Consider the following 22,321-nt stretch of genomic DNA (forward strand, 5'->3'; position numbering starts at 1 on the left):
CTTCACTTTATGTATAAATTTGCAATTTTTATCTTATGTTCCATGTACTTTAATCTTTTGATCACTACTAGAATTAAATTAGAGAATGCCTTAAAGGAAGAATCTTGTTAATATTAATTTTAAGCCTCACTTAAGCTGTATAGATTAACTGTGAGTCACCAGATAGTTTACTAAGTAATTCTTAGAAAGTATACAAGTACACATGTCCAGCGTAACGCCGGCAGCAGTAGCTTACACGGAACGTACGTTGACACATATTCCGTGAATCCAACAGCATAACAGCATCGGGAAAGCAAGGGATGAGCCCAAGGGGGTGAAAAGATATAGGGTCGCGTGCAAAAGGGACTCCGAAAAAGGGGGGGCTCTAACGAAGAATATAAGGGGACGAGCACCGTATCGGAAGGAACGCTCTCTCTCGTCGTATCGTTTTCCTGCTTGGTGGTTCGGAAGTTAGCAGGTAGTTCGCATAAAGGGGGGAGGGTTGAAGCGTTTGCGCTAAGCTAAGATGTCGGACAGCGAGCTTTCTTGAGAATGGAGTAGGATTCTACGCAGAGCTGAAGGTAAAATTTCCAGTCCTAGCAGAATCAAGCCGTCGCTGAAAAGTCCCATCGAAATGTATTCCTGAAACACAGAGATTCGAGTCCATTTTTCTGCAGAAATCATGAAGATAGCATAACCCCTACGTTGGCGTAAAGACAGCCAATAGACAAGAAGTAACCAGACGTACACGTGGTGCTGAAAGATGCGGGAAAAAGTTCGGTAAAGTAAAATTACTCTATTTTTTGTATAATATTCCTGAAAAGAGAGAAGATTATGTGTGTATGTAAATTAAGAACATTTTCTAAAGAACTTTGTAGACAGTCTCTAATTAGAAAGTTAACCTCCTTTGAGAGTAAGAAGAATTGTTTGGAAGAGATCTTTTGTGTTATATGTGATAGGATTAACTAAACGAGATTAGAATTGTGGAATTTTAGTAACCGAATAACATTAGAATGGTTGTTTTATTATCTTATGAATAGCATTGCAGAAAGGAAATTTAACTTAACCTCATATCATACGCAATCTATCCCAATTTTCAATTACTGTGTTTTACGATGTTTCTTAACCTTTGATTTAATTTAGAATATGTTAACCTCTTAACTCGAGTCCTTTTATTTAGTGTTGAGTCAAATTGAGTGTATGAATTTTTGTGTATTCTGTTTAGATATTCCAATAAACATGTAATATTTACCTAAACCTGAGTCATGCCTGATTACGATTCCAAACTACCACTTATAAAAATAGAACCTATTTTGGCGGGAAGGAATTAGGAAGTGTATATAATTATAGATTTAGGTCACAACTGCAATAATCTGAATCTATACGGCAGTGTTAAAGTAGATCATTGTGTAAGAACGCCTCAAAATCTAGTATTGTCTCCCTGAGTAAGGATCTTTTCTACTATAGAATACTGGCTGGCGCAGCATAAAATAAATTTGCCAGTATCCGAAGAGGAACCAATCCTAGATATAAGTATATTAGGCCCGATATCTGAAGAAGTAAAATAGCGATAGAAAGATAGAATAGGAAGAGATAACAATAGAACAGCCGGTAGGATTTTAATTGAATAAGGTTATAAATAAGAAAGGATTTAATCAGCAACAAACCAATTAAGTATAAAACACATAAATCATATAAATAAAAATATTTAACAGCTGTAATGATTCAACATTTCTTAAGTGTTTTTCAAATCTCAAAATTAATTAAATAATGATGCAAAGCTTAACAAGTTACCTGAACTTTCAAAAGACCCTTCAGTTCTGCACTTCCCGACCCTGAGTTAAATGCAATTGTCCACACTGATCGCCACCGTCCATTCCTAATTTAAAAGGGAAGAAAAAAGTAATTAAGATCAAAATCATTTTGATCTTAATTACTTTCTAATAAAACTGGATTTTTAAATTTATTAATAAGAATGAATAAAATTTATATATTTTTCTTGAAATTTCAAACTAAATTATACATGATAGTAAAATTGCAGTTATGATTTTTTTTTATATCAATTAGCTTTAAAGGGATAACATAACCAAATTTTAGTTCGATGTTGTTAATATATCTGTAGTTAAAAATTTAGACGGCTTGTCTATTCCTTTCCACACCAGTTTGCTATGTGTACTTGATATAGTATATTCATTCAATTAGGTCACTACCAGAAATAAAGACCACTACACTCCTTGTTTACAAAGTAAAAATATCTTAATATACAGTCAGGCAGATAAATGCTTCCCATGGTTTCATTTAATTCATATTTTTATGTAAATTTTTTAATACCCCCCTCCCCCCCCAAAAAAAGGTCACAAGACATTTAATACAATAGTACCATGTGTGAACACATGCCACTATTGTGCTTTTTTAATAGAGCTAAAAGGTTGTAGTCACAGGATTTTGAAATAGTATTGGGAAGGCTGCTCCAAAAAGTGGGTACATGGAATGAAAGAGGTATGGTATGGTAAAGTTTGAAGTTGAACTAAGCATAGATGTTGACTAGCAGCTACTTGTATTCTCACATTCCTAGACAAACGTTAGAGATGAGATCAGGCAAGCAGTGCCCATGGAAGCTATAATTATTTAAAAAGACAATGCAGAAACATATAATATGAGAAAACAACTGAAGAGAATTTGTAAGAGACAAGGATCGTCTATAAAGATAGCATCAGACTTTCTGAGGGAATTTTTTGGTGGGTTTTCACACAATATGTGAAAACAGTATTCTAAGGTAGGGAAAATTTGGGATTTATCAAGTGTTAGGAATTGTGTATGCAAGAAGTAGCATTTTGAATAAAGAGAAGGAATTTTGAATAAAGGCTAGGAAGGCCTCCCAAAACCCCCCTAGGAAGATCTGACAAGCTTGTGTCAGGATGAGCAGGATGTACAAGTCAATGTAAGAAAAGAAAATATTTTGAAATTCTGATTTCCAGTCAAGATCGTCAAAGTAATAGACAAATTGAGTGTTCTTGTGGAAAAGAAGAAAGGACTATAAATATTGTGTGGTATTTTTTTCTTGACTATTATGTATATAAACTATTACACTTTTTTTATAATGTTAGTCAAGTTGCTTTTAATTTATTGTCCTACATGTTTTGCCAATTTTTCTATCGGCATCTTCAGGGAATACAAAATTAGTAAGCTATATGAAGGTAACAGACTAGATTATAACTGATGGTCCTAATTCATATAAAAATTAGTATTGTGCGAGACAATGCGCGTGTCTCGGGAACGTGATTTATTTGTTATGACTCATGATGTAATTGTCATGAAAGTTCATTTCTTTGATGTTTAATGATCTAATTAAAGCTTTCCAAATTTCTGGTAAGGTTACACCTTGATTCTTGTTTAGGTTTTCAGTTGTGCGGGAGACTGTAGCTGCTTCCTTGAAGGTTCTTGAATGGTAGTTATCTTCTATATAGGGCATAAGGCTCTTATCCCACTCAATGTGATGGTTGATAGAGGCAAAGTGGCAAGAAAGGCCTGAAATCTTGTCTGTTGTTTCTGACATACCCTATGTGTTCTTTCTTTCTCGTTTTGAAGCTTCTAGAGGTCATAACTAATACCACATGAGCAAGATATATTATATACTCCAGAGTACTTGTAAAAAGGATGAGGGTCTTTCGGTGATCTTAAAAATTTCCGAATAGTGTTGACTGGCTTGAATACTACTCTGATATTATGTGGTTTTAGAAGGTTAGCCAATTTTTTGGAAATGCTGCTACAAACGGAATAGTAATAGTACTGATGTAGTGGACGTCATCATGTTGTGTGGTATATCAGTCAAGAGAATCTTGTTGTAGAGTCTTTTTGGATAACCATTTAAAGATAGCTCTCTGGATATCACAGTTAATTCCGTTTTTAGGTCATCTTGGTCTGTTGTATACTGTATAGCTCTTTTCTTGAGCATATGGATAATGCTAAGTTTCTGAGATATATGATGAGACGAGTTGAAATGGAGGTAACGTCCAGTATTTGTAGGTTTTCTATACACAGATAGGTTGATACTATTATTGGTTTGTTTCTTTATTAGGATGTCTAGGAATGGCAGTTTTCCGTCTTTTTCAATTTCTAATGTGAATTTGATGGTATGGTGGAAACTACTGATTTGGTTGAGGTAATCCATTAGTTCTTCTTTCGTATGATCCCAAATGAGAAAGATATCATCAACATATCTGCACCAAATTTTCGGTTTTGGAATTTGATATACAATATAAAGTTATACAAAATAGTTGTGTACAAAATATACATTACTGTTAAGACTGCAAATATTGACAAAAAAAAAAAAAAAAAACAGGTTACCAGTGATCTCCAATGCATTCAAAGACTCCCAGTAACAGTATCTAGCTAGTAACCTAAAAGAGAGTTATGAGAAGTAGAGCAGATGCTTTGCAAGAGGACCTAAATAGGTTATCTGAATGGGCAAGTGTGTGGGGATTTCAGTTTAATGTTACAAAGTGTAAGGTTTTAAAATTTGGGAAGCAAAGATGGGATGTAGAGTATAATATTGGTGGGGATATTTTGGATGAAGGTGGAGGAGATGTAGGATTTGGGGATTGTGGTGGATAGACATTTTGCTAAAACTGTGAGGACAACACAATGGATTATGGGAATGATGCAAAGAATGCTGACTTGTAGAAGTAAGAATGTTTTGATTCCACTGTACAAGACTTTGATCAGGCCACATGCAGATTACTGTGCACAGATTTGGTCACCATGTTTTCAAAAGGATGATGAGATGTTGGAGAGAGTTCAGAGACGATTAAAGTTGGTTTCTGGTCTCTGGAATATGAAGACAGATTGAGAGAATGTAAATTACAGAGCCTAGTGGATAGAGAGAAGAGGGGAGACATGATCATGATGTATAAGTTGGTAAGGGATAATTACCAGATTAATGTGAATGAGATTTTTTATAGAATATCTGGAGACAGGGAGAGAATGAGAGGCTATCCCTGGAATCTGTATAAGGTGGGTGTGAGCAAGGGGGTGAGGAATAGATTTTTTTGCATGGAGAGTAGTGCATGATTGGAATGCACTGCCTGAGAGTATGATGAGTGCAAGGACAATGAATGCATTTGAATCAAGGTATGATGAGCTGTGTGTGAGAGAGTGGAACCTTCCACGATAAGTCTCTTGATTCCATGGAGTTGATGATGATGATAATATTAAAAATGCAGATATCCACGCAAGCTTATTCAAATAGCTCTTATTAAATGTAATGTACTCAGAAACAAATGGTGCTTGCATGCTATTTTTGTCTAAGGTATTTTCCAGTTGATATAATTATGCTGCAAAACAGCTTATTCTGCATTTTCATGTAATGTACTGATCATCATCATCATGCCTGTCAAGGAACAGGCCTTAGAAGTCGTTGTTGAATCTCTTAAGAGGACATCCTGGTTTTCTTTTTCCTAGAGCAAGAGCCCCTGGGTGACAGATAGGGAAACCCACCATATATATATATATGTGTGTGTGTGAGTGTGTGTGTGTGTGTGGTGGGGTCCGAATATATTGAATAAGGACTAGTGGACCCAGAGCCATAAGAGGCAATCATCTTGATTGTAAGGGAAGTGGCACATCCATTGTCCTTTAGCTTGATCTATCCTCTTCTTCCTCTACTTTGAGGAAGATCCACTCACTTCAATCTTTTCTATAAGGCCTTATCAGCCAACTCTTCTTATTTTATGACCCTTATGCTATTAGAGTAATCGAGGACTAGGGTCTTTCCATTTCTGGCCTATATCTTTGTCCCCTCTATAAACTTCTACTATAATCTACTCTTTCATCTTCAATATATCCTATTCCTCCTATGAGTTTAAATTTGGAAGAGGGCTAGTCCAGAAGCCTTAAGGTAGCAGCCCTACCACTGGATTATCCATCGCCAGGCTAGTCACCTGACATGCAGAGCATTATTCTATTTTTAAGCCAACAGAGAAAAGTAATCGGAATGTAATGTAATGATTAGTAAAAAAATATACAAATATTCAGATTGATATGGATTATTCTTTAAAACTTAGTGACGTCAACAACTGAGATAATCCTGAAGAAAGCTGATAAAATTAATTTAAAAATCAAATCCATAACTTTATCATCTAATATAAAGTTAAATCATTCAAGGAGAAGTGTGTTGAGGATGGGAAAACATACTTAAGCAAATATAGAGGTCAGCTGCACCATCATATGGCTTAAGGCAGCCTATCATATGTAATAGGTTAGGTGAGAAGAATGAAGGTCATGGAGACTTCAGCTAGCCTTTGAAGCTTTTAATATTTAGTACAGTAACTAGTTATGTACAAAATATACGTTACTGTTAAGACTGCAAATATTGACAAAAAAAAAAAACAGGTCACCAGTGATCTCCAATGCATTCAAAGACTCCCAGTGACAGTATCTAGCTTGTAACCTAAAAGAAAAGAATTAAGTTGATATCACACTATGGATTTCTATGAGAAATTCATAGTTCCTGTTTCTAAGGAATTCTTTAGTCTGATAGAAACATCATCAAAAACAACATAAACAACATTAAGGAGGAATGAACAGCTAGAACAGCAATATTTGCATGAGAATACAAATGACATTGTTACAGAAAAACTTTGAAACTCAAAAACAGCAGTCTACATTTTGTTGATAATATTCCTGTAACCTCTCTTCATATGCAAAATTCCACAGGCTAGATATCTTTCTATCCCCCTCCCACCTATATTACAACCACATTCATAAGCAGCTGCAAAGCCTATAGAAAATCAATGACTTGCATGGGTAAGGGGGGGGGATGGCAAGAGAAAACTAATCTTTCAATATTCCTTTTGAAGAGAACTGCCATTGTAGGATTTTGTTCAGTTCACTTCTGTTGGCATCATTAAGGACAAAAACATTATTATAATAACACTTTGAAAAAACAGTTTAACACATGTAAGGAAAATTAGTATTTATTAAAAAACAATATATTTTGGTCACTGTAACATGAGCATTATTCAAGAAGAGAGCAAGAGATCAAAAGAATTGAAAACGATATTTGCATAGAATCCTTGTTATTTGTTCAGAAGTTCTTTAAAGGAGGGTATGGAAGTCTTCGATATCAGATTATGGTCTGGCTGAAGGATGATAAGTGTTGATTATTTTCTGGATGGTGATTTCTTTATATCCATTAAATGACAATGTGATTCTTATTTTATTTTAATTGTGTGTATAAGACTTTTGATAATTCCTATCTTTTGTTAAGTCTATTATTACTTTAATGAATACCTTATTTAAATTTATTGTATGTTTGGAAATTAGCATCAGAGACTTACAAATAAAGTAAACTTTTGGTTTGAAACTGCACAGATTCTGTATAAAGCTAAGCTACCTCCTCCTCTGAATATTGTCAGAACCACATATTCTTTGTTCCCTTTGCTGAAACACTCACGTTATCATCATGAAAGCCAACAAAGGCAATGCCACTGTTTTGATTGATAATATAGAGTATAACTGCAAACTTATTGTTTTGTTATGGGACAGATCAATATATATGTATCAGCAGAGATCACACTCAAAGCAAGTATAAATTATTGGAATAAACATCTTCTGATGCTAACAATGTTGAAAATTTGCAAATTCATCATGCTTGTTTCTCACGCATCTATGGCCTTCCTGAAGTGCACAAATCTGGTTATTCACTGCACCCAACAGTTGATTGCATCAGCTCTCCTTCCTTCCTTATTATTTAGCTAAATATTTTTTAAATCTTCTTTGACACCTCACTGGCTAAACTGACTCTTATATCAAAAATTTTGACTACAAAAAGAAAATTAAAGATATTTGTTTAATGGATTCTAAATTTATGATTTCTTTTGATGTAGTTTCTCTTATTATAAACAGACTGCCGAAACTCTTCAGATTTTTTCAAGATGATCTGTTGTTAAATCACATCAATGCAGGATACTTCACATAGCAAAATAAATTGTATAAGCAAACAGAAAGCACAGCCATGGACAGTCCTATCTCACCTGCTTTCGCTGATTATTTCATGGAGCATTTGGAAAGCCAACTTTTTACCACTACTTTTCCTCATCTTTGTATCTGGCTACATTTTATCGATGATATTTTTGCAGTCTAGTCCCACTATAAAACAGAATTACTTAAATTTTTTTGACAAAATAAATTCCTTATACACTCACATCAAGTTCATTTTGAACACGAATCTAACAACAGTCATTCCTTTCTGGATACTTTAATTTTATGTTGACCATACACATGAAAGGTCACAAGACCTGTCACACTATAGCGCCATGTGTGGGCAAGTGATTAAGGAGAATTGTAGCCTGTTGATGTGTTTCTTAAAGAGTGGGAAGTGCACATTCTGTGTATAAGGCATGCAGGTCACAGAGGCAGCCTCAGTGGGAATGCTGTGAACAAGATAGCAATGAAATAGTTAAGAATCATAAAGCTTATGTGCAGAACTATCCAGAATGTCACTATTCAAGGATGCTGAACTAAAGAGTGACCTAGGGCAACCACACTCACCTGTGTGTATGCGGACGTGCATGTGTGTCTGTGTGAGAGAGAGACCTTCCTCACAAATCATCAAATGAGGTATTTGAATAATTATAATTTGGTAGGATAGACTATGCAAGACCAGCAATACTAGTAAATATCTAATTAGCAAAAGTATTATATAAAAGAATGGCCAAAATATTTACCAGAAGTTTTTAGGCTGAAACTGGTGGTCCTCTATACAGGCAATTAGTGTAATTGTACCTCCTTGACTTTGGCCAAACACAGAACAAACACCATGCCTATAATGGTCCTGAGTATACTGTGTCCATGCATCTTCAAGTGTTGACCTCCATGGTTCAGCTAAAATATCAGAATCCCAAGACTGAAATCCAGTTGCTTCTTTCCGTAAATGATCATATCTAAAAGACTGATGACTACGTGGATCATAAAAACGTCCTCCACTTAAGTCATTGAACTCTGTAATCAGACCCTAAGAAATTCCAAACAATATTAATATATAAGAATGTATGATCTAATTGATCCATACAATACATTATTTTCTGAGTCATTATACAGTCAATTCTCACCATAATTGAACTTACAGGGATCAAAGGAATTATTCATTTCAGTAGAAAGAGATTTCCTACAGTGAATTTCCTTTATAATAACACTAATGTTACAGGACTTTAGTTGAGACTTCTTTGTAGTTTGTTACAATTAATAAGTTCACTATAACAGTGCTTACTATAGCAAGACCTGACTGCATAAGTATGCTAATATATTTTTAACTGCTGGATAATCCAATCACTAGTTACCTTGCAAGATTCAATTTCATTGTAAGGATTAAAAAGTGAAATGAAATATTAAATGCTTCAAAGATGGCATATAATATGCACTTAATGTAATAAATTAACACCAATAACAAAAAATAATGCAAGGATGATAAAAACTTTTCTTAACAATTAGATCATCAACCACTGATCAACATCATCTAATTCCAGTTATATATGTTAAGCATAAATAATCTGTTTAAGTTATTCTCTCCATCTTAAACAAGGGCAGGCTACTATGGAGCCTGGAGTTAGGCACAGCAAAAGTGGATATGTAGGTTTTAGTAAGAAGACAATTTGTTGACAATATGAACAGCAAAAACTAGAAACAGCCTCAACAGTAAGTTTTATGATGATGAGAAAGTTAACACACACACACACACACACTCTCTCTCTCTCTCTCTCTCTCTCAAGGAATTTAAGAAGTTTTAAAGATCTATATATGATCTTTAAATAATCTTCAGCTTAGAAAGCATGGAGACTTCTGGAGTAGAGTTGAGTGTTATCTGTTGTATAACCGAAGCAAAATTCCCATTTTTTAGGGTAGTGTTTCCAAACTTTCAGTACCTGTGTATCCCTTTAACATTTTTGTAACACTGGCATACTCCTTCTCAGGCAAAGGCAATTTGGGAGAAGTTAAAATAATATTTCATTCTAACCAGTGCCGTAACGAGGGCATGGCGAAAGAGGCACTTGCCACAGGCCCATCTAGGTTTGGGGCACAAAATATAAAAAAAAATGTAAAAAATAAAAATAAATAAATAGATATAAAAGTCTGCTATTTTATATTGTATTTTTTAATTGTATTGTACGCAGCTTCAGACACACAGATTCTGCAACACACTGCAACTCATTTTGATGGGGTTAATAGTAAGTATTTAACATATTGCATTTAGTAAAATTTAACTTGTTACATTTAAAGTTTTCAAAATTTTTGTCATTTTTGGGTTTGGGGGGGGGGGGGGTGCAAACTTTCAGTACCTGTGTATCCCTTTAACATTTTTGTAACACTGGCATACTCCTTCTCAGGCAAAGGCAATTTGGGAGAAGTTAAAATAATATTTCATTCTAACCAGTGCCGTAACGAGGGCATGGCGAAAGAGGCACTTGCCACGGGCCCATCTAGGTTTGGGGCACAAAATATAAAAAAAAATGTAAAAAATAAAAATAAATAAATAGATATAAAAGTCTGCTATTTTATATTGTATTTTTTAATTGTATTGTACGCAGCTTCAGACACACAGATTCTGCAACACACTGCAACTCATTTTGATGGGGTTAATAGTAAGTATTTAACATATTGCATTTAGTAAAATTTAACTTGTTACATTTAAAGTTTTCAAAATTTTTGTCATTTTTGGGTTTGGGGGGGGGGGGGTGCAAGTTAGACACTTCCCACAGGTGCTTCATACCCTCGTTACTATACTGATTCTAACACAAACAGCTATAAAGATTTTTAACATTTGCGTTATAATAAATAACAAACACGTGAAACTTTTTTTTTAATTGTTACATACATTTTAATTAAATGAATCCGATATACAGTAGAAACAAAAATTATGAATTTAAACTTTAATAAAAAAAAAAGTTTAATGAGACGAACGAAATATTGTTTCTGTTAGAAAGAAGTCAAGTTCGTTGAAATCTAGTTCTATGTTTGTGACTTTTAACTGTGGATGGGTCTCATGTCAAGAGCAGTTCATTTGGAGATCCACAAGAGCAGAAAACCTAACTTCAACTAGAAAAGGGTAGAAAATACATCCAACAAAACTGGATATTCATAGTTAATGTGTAAGAATGCTTCTGAAATTTAGAAGAGAGTTCCAACTGCATGGCTCAACTATTTGAATTTAAAGTTTTAATGCAAACATTCGAACCACACTGTTGGACGATCATATCGCTAACCATACAGCCCTAACTGAAGCCAGTTGATACCAAGAGACACATTTTGATTAAAACTTTTGATTAAAAAATTTTTCAATAACTAAAAATTCTTTTAGTTATTGAAAAATTAATTATAGACTAGACCTGCACTTATATGCAACAAAAGTTAAAAGTAATCAAAGTTTAAAAAAGTGCCTCATACCTAGAACCTAGAAGTGGGAGAGTGATCACACGATGCTGAATGTAGCTCCCCAAGTTCTTAACTTTAATGAGTTAAGAACTAGTAAGCAACATAAGGTGTAAAGATTGTGGGATGAAGGAGATATTGCAGTTTATGTATACTAATGTCAGAAGTATCTGGAATAAGGGCAAGGAGTTCTTGGTATTAGTGAGACTTGGTTGACTGAGGAAGACAGTCATAGGGATAGAATGCAACAGATAGTGTTTTCAAAAAGAACAGAAGGAACAGGAGGAAAAAGAGAAGAAATATGTCAGGACAGGGATGCAAAGGGTAGTTCATTTGAGGCTATCTAGTGTGAGCTAGAGGTCAACAGGACAAAACAGATAATTGGTTGCTGCTATAATTCAAGGGGTATAAGTGAGAATGTAGATGGCATGCACTGGCAAATTAGCATGATGAGTACAGGACGAGTAATTATGGGGAATTTCAACTATGCAGACATAGACTGGGAGGAGGAATGGTCACAGGAAGGGAAAAAAATGGAATTTATACACTACTTAAATTGAGGGGATATTAAATCCCACATAGTTTTAAAACCGAATAAGAAACTCAAAGATTGGAATCAGAGAGTTTCTTGCTGAATATAGTAATTTGCACTGGCAAATTAGCATGATGAGTACAGGACGAGTAATTATGGGGAATTTCAACTATGCAGACATAGACTGGCATTTACTATATTCGGCAAGAAACTCTCTGATTCCAATCTTTGAGTTTCTTATTCGGTTTTAAAACTATGTGGGATTTAATATCCCCTCAATTTAAGTAATGTTTTCATTGCCGAAATGAAACTTATTAGCTCTTTATACTTAAGTAACTTAATGGTTGCACCTGTTTGGAAAACTCGTTCGCAGAGTATACAAGTTCTTTTCGCTATACACTTTGGTATTAGGTCTAGCTACTCACTGATGAAGCCTCAAAAAAGGCTGAAACCGGTCTGGGTAGTGACCTCCCTCCATAATGTAATAACAGCATACATTTCCTAGGAAATGTGTTTTTACGTTATGGAAAATACCTAAGAATAGCGATCTGAACTTCCCCCACCTTTGCAACGAGTCGTCCGGTATTGTACTATGTACTAGGATCACTTGCATTGGCTAACGCTAGTGTCGCCGATACTTTATAGTTTACTATATTCGGCAAGAAACTCTCTGATTCCAATCTTTGAGTTTCTTATTCGGTTTTAAAACTATGTGGGATTTAATCCCCTCAATTTAAGTAATGTTTTCATTGCCGAAATGAAGCTTATTAGCTCTTTATACTTATGGAATTTATACAGCTGCTAAGAGATAATTACCTGAGACAGCATGTAATTGAAAGGACACGAGGTTCAAGTGCTAGACCTAGTCATCAGAGAACTTAACAGTAACCAATCTAGCTACACTGTCTCTGCTTGGAGAAAGCAATCATGCAGTCTTGACCTGGGAGATTGCCAGACATGCAGAATTTTCTGTTAAGAAAGAATATATGTGGAATTACAAAGCAGGTGATTATGACATGCTGAGGAGTCAGTTTTAAGCAGTTATTTTTGTCCTCTTTCGAATTCCTTGGAACTCTACATGAGCTGAGACTTAAATTAAAGAGCCTAGTCAGAGGTATTGACAGTTCTCTTTCACATTCTCACAAAACCACAGCTGATATCCCATCTAATCCCATAGCTGTATTTATGCTGAGATTCTGCAATATCCTAAGAGTCTCCAATTCATCCACCTCTGTTCCCACATTAGTGTGTCACATATGTTAAAGCAGTAACCTCACTAGGATGATATACCCTTGCAAAGTGGTCACTCAGTAACTCATCTATTTTATCTGCTTTTGTCTCCTCGTGACCATCATCACTCATTAAGGTTAATCTTCCATAGTCATTCTTCCTCTTACTTGCCACATAATGAAAGAACTCCCTAGGATTTCCTTTGGCCTGCTTGGCTAGGCTTCTCATAATCTGGGTCACCTTTCTCTTTATATACCCTCTGCAGCATTTTCTTCTTCTGCAGCTTGTGCTTAATGATATTACTCATCCATTTAACTCCTATCTGATTAATCCTCCTTTCCTTAGGTATACAATTTAATACTGCTTCCTCTACATGACCATTAACTATATCCCATGGCTTGTCATAATCACCTGCCTTGTAGTTCCACATAATACTCCCTTCTTGACAGAATATTCCTCATGTTTTCAATCTCCCAAGTCAAGACCACATGGTCACTTTCACCAATCGAAGACAATGTGATCACCTTGGTTATGGATAGCTCTTTTGATCCTATGATCAAGTCCAATACTCTCCCATCCCTAGTCCCCTCCATCACGTGCTGCCTTAAATAATTATCTCTTAGTATATGTATAATTTCTATTTCCTCCCTGCCATGTGATCTTTCTTCTTTCTAGTCTATATCTCCATAGCTGAAGTTCTCCATAATAATCACTCAACATGTACTCAGTGTACTAATATCAGGATGCATGTCTTCCAGATCATCTGTGAAACTCCCTGGCCTATAGCAACAACCAACTGTATATTTGGTCTTACTGGCTTTAATCTTACACCAAAAATACCCCCCCCTCTTGTTCCTGATACTTCTGGCATTAGTATATAGAAATCACAGCATCCCTTTAGGCCCCCACCTACCTTTACTTTCTGAGTTGGATACCCTATTCAGTATTTTTGCTTAAGAGACTAGATTCCTCACTTGGTCATTCTCACACTCACTCATTTCTTGGGTGCCTTCACACAAACTCAAATGTTTCCAACCTAACTGCTTAAGTTTTACTGAATTTGTGCTTCAGCATGCTCTGTGAACAAAGCTCTCTCTAGACACCTAACACCAAAACCATTTAGATGCAGCATTGTACAAATCTTTCTTCCCATCAAACAGACCACATATCCACAAATCCTACATCATTACTTCTGCACTCTCTAAGTACAGACTCATTGGCTATCAATACCTTCCTCCTCAGTTCACCTCTATCATAGCGTGATAGGAGACTTACAATCTTCACCTTCTCGCTCTTCAGTTTCGCCTCTTCTAACATACTCCTTTACATCCTCCCTCATAGAATACTTCTCGCTTCTCAAATTATTTGTACCAACCAACATTTTCTTTGACATACCTTTTTGAATCTGGATAGCATGGCTAATATTGTAAATTTTGCACCCTGAAAACACGATTTTATTACTTTCATTAAGCACCCCCCCTGATCATTGTGTGTCTCTGTACATAATTTTCTCCTTAAATTGTTCTTTCTGTTTGGTTGGTTGGTCTTGATTATTCCACTTCTGCAATTTTTCAATTTTGCACCTCTGAAGGATAACATTCAAGCACACAATTTCTTTATTAATGTCCATTCCATTCTCCTCTATTTCTAAGGCCACATGCTCGACATTGATAAAATAATTTTCCATTCTACCATTTGGTACCATCCACTCTATTAATATTTGCTGCATTCTCCATTCTCATCACCTAATCACTTTTGAAACATTTAACACACACACACACACACTCTCTCTCTCTCTCTCTCTCTCTCAGGTATCAATTTGTTTTCACATATCCTTTAATTTTCTTGATGAATACATTTCACACACTGCACTAAATAAAATCCTGCAAATTCAAATTGCCTGATAATATGGTCTTTGCCACTGCTGTTTGTCCATGTGTTAGTGCTATGTCGGCAATATCATATTTAAAAAACATGTTTACTCACAAACTAACTAGATCAGTCAATCCCACACCCATTTAAAATGCTTGATATGTAAAAAAATGATATGTGACCCATGTTATTAACATTATATGTTTTAAAAAAATGCTCTTAGTTCTTGAATTTTCTTATATATTGTCTAGTACTTTCATCTTGACAAAGTCATCAAAACACAGAAGTTTATTTTTACAATACATCTACAAGTAAATCCCACAACTGTAATTTTTGTTACTTATTACGATCACAGCTTTTGGTTTCAATTAGGCTACTTTTATCTGCTCATGCTTTGGTAAAATAAGGCTGGAATCAAGAATACAATTTCTCAAAGTATAACTTAATTTCCTTTCCAGTGTAAAAAAAAAAAAAAAAACCTGCTATAACAGTCATTGTGAGGAACTATATTCCTTGTGTTGGAAATACCTGAATACAGAAAATGGTAAATGTATTATTCTATTGTTATATGCTTGTTCAAAGAATACATTACAGTTTATTATCACTAAAAAAAAAAAAAGAAATTACTTCAAATACAGCAACATATTCACCTGATAGGATGATCCCTCTATTCTAACTGGGGTTAGTTGGTCTTTATTATACTGGGCAAAGGCTCTGAAAATAAATTTAATAAAATAAATTATCAATTAAATATATGAATAAATTGTAACAAATCAGTATGTTCATTCAGGATAATTAATAAAGGTAACAAACTGATAAAAAAAAAAAAAATTAAATAGAAATTCCTCCCTGTTGTCTTCCATATATGCCTTTTCTCCAGAGATAAAAGTTATGCAGTATTTAATTAGATTATGTCAATTTTAATTTGTGTTATTGGTTTATTTTGTTGATGAAATGATTTTTTTTTAAAGAATAAATTGTCTATTGCATATCATGTGTACTGTATGTGCATGAAAGTTTAATACTGAACTAAATGAATGCATTGATTTAATGCATATATTATATGAAAAACTTACATACTTTCTCACACACTTCAAGTGTGTGAGATTTACTGTTTAAAAGTAAAGCACCTTAATTATAACACACAATGGCAGCTTATTTTTATTGCTCCATGACTGAAATGAAAACTGGACGTGTGTTGCATAGTGGAGCATGCATTGAGTGAAAAGAACCCTATAAATATTGCTGTGAGAGAAATGGGAATTTTTGGAAATTGAAAGTAGATATTTATGATCTTCATATAGAAAGAAAAACATTTAAGAGTTATCAATTGTTATGTTACGACAATGACAACAAAACAACTGTTTTTTTTTTTGGGGGGGGGAGTATAAGTTATGGCTGGTTGAGTCATATTACTATATAAAACAAATAGTCATTCATATAGAAAGAAAAATAAAATTCTAAACCTTACAAGAGATAAAAAATTAGGAAAGAAAGTGAAGATGATTGGCTTACATTATGACTTTTAGAGAAAACTGGCAACTAAAATTGCAACTGTTTTGGTGATTCTTTAAAAGAGAATGCTGCATTGTTCAAATTAGGGATTTCAAATTCAGAAGTTTTATTTCCATCTCTATGGAAACAAAATTCTTTAATGAATTCATTGACAGCCACCTGTGATCAAATAACTTGACAGTGAACAAGATATTTTAAGAAAAAAAAAAAAGGTGTAAATTATGGGGGAAAAAATAGTATATTTTGAATGCATTTAGAACAAGGCCAAAAATTCACTTGCTGCTTGTTTCTGTTTACTTGCCTGAAGATTTCTGGAGCTCAGTTGTTGAAAAGCAAGTTGTTGAACCCTATAATATAAACTTTGTGTATTCTTTAGGATGCCGCTTATCATAAAATGAGACAACTGAAACTTAGAGCAAGTTCGATCAATTTCATTCCAGATTCCTGAAGGCTAAAAATTTCATGCTTCTTTTCTAATATTAATGCTTTCTGCTTTTTAAGGACTTCATGTTCTGAAATTTACTTTTCCTCTTTCTGGACATTTGATGAAATAAATACATACTGCATCACAAATAATTTAATACTAAACTATCAATAAATGTAGAGGAAAGCAAATTGCAACTGTTTATTTTAGCAGTGGATTTCCTCCCTTCACTTGAAGTGATCCAGGTAGAGCAACTCCGTGATTTTTTTAATGCAAATAAGAATGCAGTATTTTGTGATGTAAAATTCAGTCATTGGACAAAAAAAATAAAAAATAAACTATGTTGATTAATTTATTATAAATCATTCATACTAATTGAAATGTTTTATTCTTGATTGCACACTATGATTTCAGTCAGCTCAACAATTTCAAGTATATGATATGTATCATGATTGAATCATATCTGTGATAAATCAGCAGGCAAATCAACCAGAGAATACACAACTTACAGAAAATAATTATACAACAAGGACAACAGCTTTATACTGGTTTCATAAGATTCCATACTTACATGGCCATATATGCTAAACAAATATGGTCCAGCATTTCAATATATTGATAACAGAAAATTTTTACCGGCCAAAGAAGTGTGAAGTCTTCAAGCAGTGGTCTACTGTGTTGAATTTTGAATGAATAAAATTCATTAGGAATTTATTCATTCAAATTCAATAAATTCGTTCAATAGGAATTTATTTAGGTTGAACAACTTGGGTTACAGAGAGTACCCGTAGGGGATAAGTATAAAAGGGTTAGGAACCCACCCCCATGGGACTTTTTGCAGTTTTCTCTTCTCGATCGTCTGGATGTGCAGTTCACAGGGAGTTCTATTCTCACTCCCGGTAGTAGCAGTCGGAGATGCCGCATAGTAGTTGGAAAGGTTGTGGGTCTCAAGCCCTATGATGAATGGATAGATTTTACACAGATAGTAGGCAACCCATGGGAAAGCTCAGCGACTCGGTAGTGTGCTACGCGAATGCAAAATCACTGTTCGCCAAGAATGTTCTTGACATAGGCTCGATATACTAGCAATGTGTGGACCAACCAACAATCGCAGGAATCCCAGCCGTAAAACTGATGAAAAGGAAATAGTTTGGAGAAAAAGAATCAAGAATCGAAGGGACAAGTATAAAGGATCATCGAGTATGGTATTGTAACCTTTTTTGTCAAGTAATGTGTGTGAGGAAGAGAAATTAACTGTAATTTAAGAATTAAGGACTCTGATTAGAATAAGACAGGACTATAGTGCTTTGATAACAGTTAGGCTATTCCTATAGGAAAAGGGATGTTCTTTACATGTGCTGATTGACAATTATGTCTTAAGAGGTACTGAAGTGTCTTTATTTGAGTAATTTAGTCAAAGTCTGAAGTTTCAAATTTTGTTTTATGATCTAAGAATGCTAGATTATGATTCTTTTAGAGAAGTGTTTCTATGATATTTATATTTGTTTAAAATATATGTAAGTTATTTTGTTTAACATTCTAATAGTAATGATTGATTATTCTTTACACTGTATGACAACAAATATAATAAATAAACCTTTTGCTATTTTTAATTTGATTGTCTATGTCTAAGAATCCACTACACCACTCATAAATTATTCGAATCTAAGCGGGAGGGAATAAACGATAGTTAAGGTCACGACTGCAAACAAAGATCAATAGTGGGTACATCTGCAAGTTCACTTCTTGATTGAGAAACTCTTTTCTTAATCTAAGGGTTCTGGGTGGCGCAGCAATAAAAAAAACAAATTTTCCCAGAACTTTAAGAGAGGCAAATTTCAGAGGCTTTCTCACCTAGGAATTGGCTCATCCCTGAGGCAATTCCTTTGTGTTCTCAATAGTACCACATAACATCCAAGGAGAGGTATAATATACAACATATAGATATATAATTAGAAAATATAGGACATAACAACTGTACATACTAATACCACTTTTTTATTATTCTCATTATTTTTTTTTTTTTCGGTAACAACATAAGTAAACTTCACAAACCTTTTAGTGTTTAGTCAGGTTTTATATAAATAAAACTAAGTAGAAATAATGTAACTAAATTATAAAATATACATACCCTGAAGCACCTTCCTTCAAAAGTCCATCATTATTAAGAAGCACTCTGACATCTGAAAATAAATACTTGGATCACTATAATACTTTAAAAAAAAAAAGAAAGAAAAGAAAGAAAAAATAAAATTAAGCATTAGAAGCCGAAAACATAAATGAATCATGTTTCCTTGGTGTGCAATTTAAAGCGGAGTGATGGTGTGCAAATTTCAAACTGGGAAATGGAAAACAACTTATTTGTGCATATGGTCCCAAAGAAATTGAACAGTGAAACGACTGTTGAATTGTTCAAAGAATATTTTAATCATATACAAACATGCATCAAGCTTATGTACAAATCAGATCCAAAGCTTTAAAAAATGTTACTTTAATTAATCCAAAATTTGATTCATCTCAAAACAGATTACAATATATCATACATTCAAACTTTTTTTTTTTTTTACTTAAGGTTTAAATATAAATATGCTCTGTAATAAAGTGAATCATGTCTTTAGAGTAGCTACAGCATTCAAAACTAAACTTCTTTGCAGGCAATAATTTCAAGTGGAGTGATGGTGTTCAAATTTCAAAGTGGAAATTGGAAAATAGCTTATTTGTGCACACGATCCCAAAGAAAGAAAGAAATCAATAGAAGAGATTTTTTTGAATCATTAGAAAAGGCAGTTGACAAAGAAAAATGAAAAGAATGTTTCTGTCAATCTAAACAGGAAATGAAACAAGTACCAGACAAATGTTTTGAGAAAATTTTCAGAAAAGACCAAAAGTACCTGGATTTCTATTAGGATTATGAGCTAGTTTCTAACAAAGATGTATATAAATTTACATGGAAAGAACACACACACACACACACACACACACACACACACACACACACACACACACACACACACACACACACACACACACACACACACACACACACACACACAAAAGAAAACTGTTGATAGTTTCATATTTTAAGTAAATAATATTAGGTTAACTCATAGTTTTTGCCTTATACAAGTGTGTGATAGAGTTATTTAGTGTAAAAATAAACAGTGTATTTTTTTTGTTTAAATATGATATTGTTGGTTTGGTGGTAATGTGTGGTAGAGCAATGGCAGCAAAGATGTCATTATTATTAGGCAATTTGAATTTACGTGATTTTGTACAGTGCACTGTGTGCGAAATGTATTTGTCCCAAAAGTTAAAGGATTTATGGAACAAGAGAGAGAGAGAGAGAAACTGGTGAGTAACTGTGTATTAAATGTTTTGAGAGCGAATGCCAGCTGGATGACGGGAATGAAGCAAATGTTAGTAGAGTAGGCAGTATTGATGGTAGAATGGAAAATTTTAATATTGGAATTAATGTTGAACATGTATTAGTGGAAATACAGGAGAACAAAATGGACCTAAAGAACAAAACAGCATGCTTGCATATTCTTCACAGGACAAGGCTCGAAATCAAAAAGTTGCAGAAGCAGTAAGAGATTAGCAGGGCTGAGAAGAAGCAGATGGTCCAAGGAAAATTATCTATAGAAATTCTATGATCAGAGGAGTACTTAACGAAAGTATAGCAAAATCATGTTTCCCTGGCACAAAAATTAATTATATTAGTCACAGCATATAGATGGAGAAAGGTAAGGAGAAAACAATTGTCTTGGTTGGCACTTATGATCAGAGAGGTGACAAGTATTCTACGAGGGGAAGATAACAGCTGCCTGTTTACATGGCCAAATGAGGTCATGCCTTTTAGGATGACGCCTATCACAAGTTGTGCACTTCTTTCACCTGTTTCCATCCATTGCTGAATATAGGCCTCTCTCTCCTTAACTTACCAGTTCTGCATTTTTTAGCCAATGTCCACCATCTCATGTCAAATCTTTCTAGTTCATCCCTCCATCTTGTTCTTTGATTACCTTTCCTTCTCTTGGTATCCACTCACTGATTAATATTATCTAACTTTCATCTGGCAGTCTACTACTACTATGGCCAGCCTATCTTGATGTGCTTCACCAACACTTCACAATATCTTCTACTCCAGTCATCCATATAATTCTAGTATTTCTTATTCTATCCCTTTTTGTTATGTGAAGCATTCTTCTCTCCAAAGCTCTTTGGGTAGCACACAGGCTGTCTTCCTGTTTTATAGTTGTTGCCCATGTCTCACTTCCACAGGTAAACAATGGAATAATGCATAGAGGCAAATCTCCTAACAAATAATCTTTATACACCCAAAATACTTGGTTTCCTTAAAACTAATTGACAAGGTAAATATAGTCCACAATTTTGATATGATTATCTGTTAATTTTAAGTTTGGAGTGATCTGATTTTGTCATCAGTTTCATTTTAGATTAATCTTTAATTTTTTTTTTCTACTCTCTTTATCTATCAAGGTCATTTAGCATTTTCCATGATATATTCTTAAAGATGTAAGATGTTCTTAATGTAGCAGAAAACAATCTGGGTGATATAGGATCTCCTTGCCTTACTCCTCTCCCAATATGATATTTCTTTCCATTATGTTCTAACAGTATACTGACTGTTGAATTTTGATAGACAGTATTCAATATATTTTGTTGGGATGGCTTGTTGTTTTAAGCTGTTTATTATTTCTGAATAATACAGAGAATCAAATGCTTTTTCAAAATCTATGAGCACTAAATATGCAGGAAGATTATATTCATTTGCTTTTTCTATTACTTGATTAAACAGTGTGAATATGCTCTATTGTAGAGAATCTTACCCTGAATCCTGCTTGTTCACATGGCTGTGCATCATCCAAAAACTTTGATCCTATTTAATATAATGAATATAAACAATTTATACAGTTATGATAGCAAACTGATTGGCTTATGATTATATTATCTCTGCTGCCTTTTTTTATGCAGTAAGATAACCATGGATTTATGCAACTGCACTGGAATTTTCTCTATAGTTAAATTAAACATATCAAATGACCTTATGAAGTTGTGAATGTCCTTATATTGTTGCTGACTTAAGGACTTTTCATAATTCTCCAATTTTCATAATTCTTATTTTTCAATGGGTGCCTCTGGAGAGGCACCCATTGAAAAATAAGTAAGGAATAGTACAATACAATACAACAGAGAAGAAATAATGAAAATACGTAGTGAATTTTGAAGGGACCTATACAGAGGCATTTGTATCTGTTTCCATGCTTGTGTATAGGTCCCTATAAAACTCACTACATATTTTCATTATTTCTTCTCTATTGTAT

The 22,321-nt window shown here is 34.1% G+C and overlaps 1 protein-coding gene across 1 annotated transcript in view; it reads right to left on the reverse strand.

Annotated features, from left to right (window-relative positions):
* The window catches only part of cpa (F-actin-capping protein subunit alpha), a 93,562-nt gene that overhangs the window by 26,218 nt on the left and 45,023 nt on the right, over positions 1 to 22,321 (reverse strand). Inside the window, exons 3-6 of the mRNA XM_090400091.1 lie at positions 19,108 to 19,159; positions 15,688 to 15,751; positions 8,706 to 8,992; positions 1,774 to 1,858 (exon numbers count right to left, since the gene is read on the reverse strand). Of these exons, the coding sequence (XP_090256217.1) occupies positions 1,774 to 1,858; positions 8,706 to 8,992; positions 15,688 to 15,751; positions 19,108 to 19,159 (488 nt within the window). The remainder of the gene's footprint in view (positions 1 to 1,773; positions 1,859 to 8,705; positions 8,993 to 15,687; positions 15,752 to 19,107; positions 19,160 to 22,321) is intronic.

The sequence above is a fragment of the Typopeltis vanoorti genome, chromosome 11, assembly GCF_054136105.1.
Source record: "Typopeltis vanoorti isolate ZY-2024b chromosome 11, IOZ_Tvanoo_1.0, whole genome shotgun sequence".
NCBI lineage: Eukaryota > Metazoa > Arthropoda > Arachnida > Uropygi > Thelyphonidae > Typopeltis > Typopeltis vanoorti.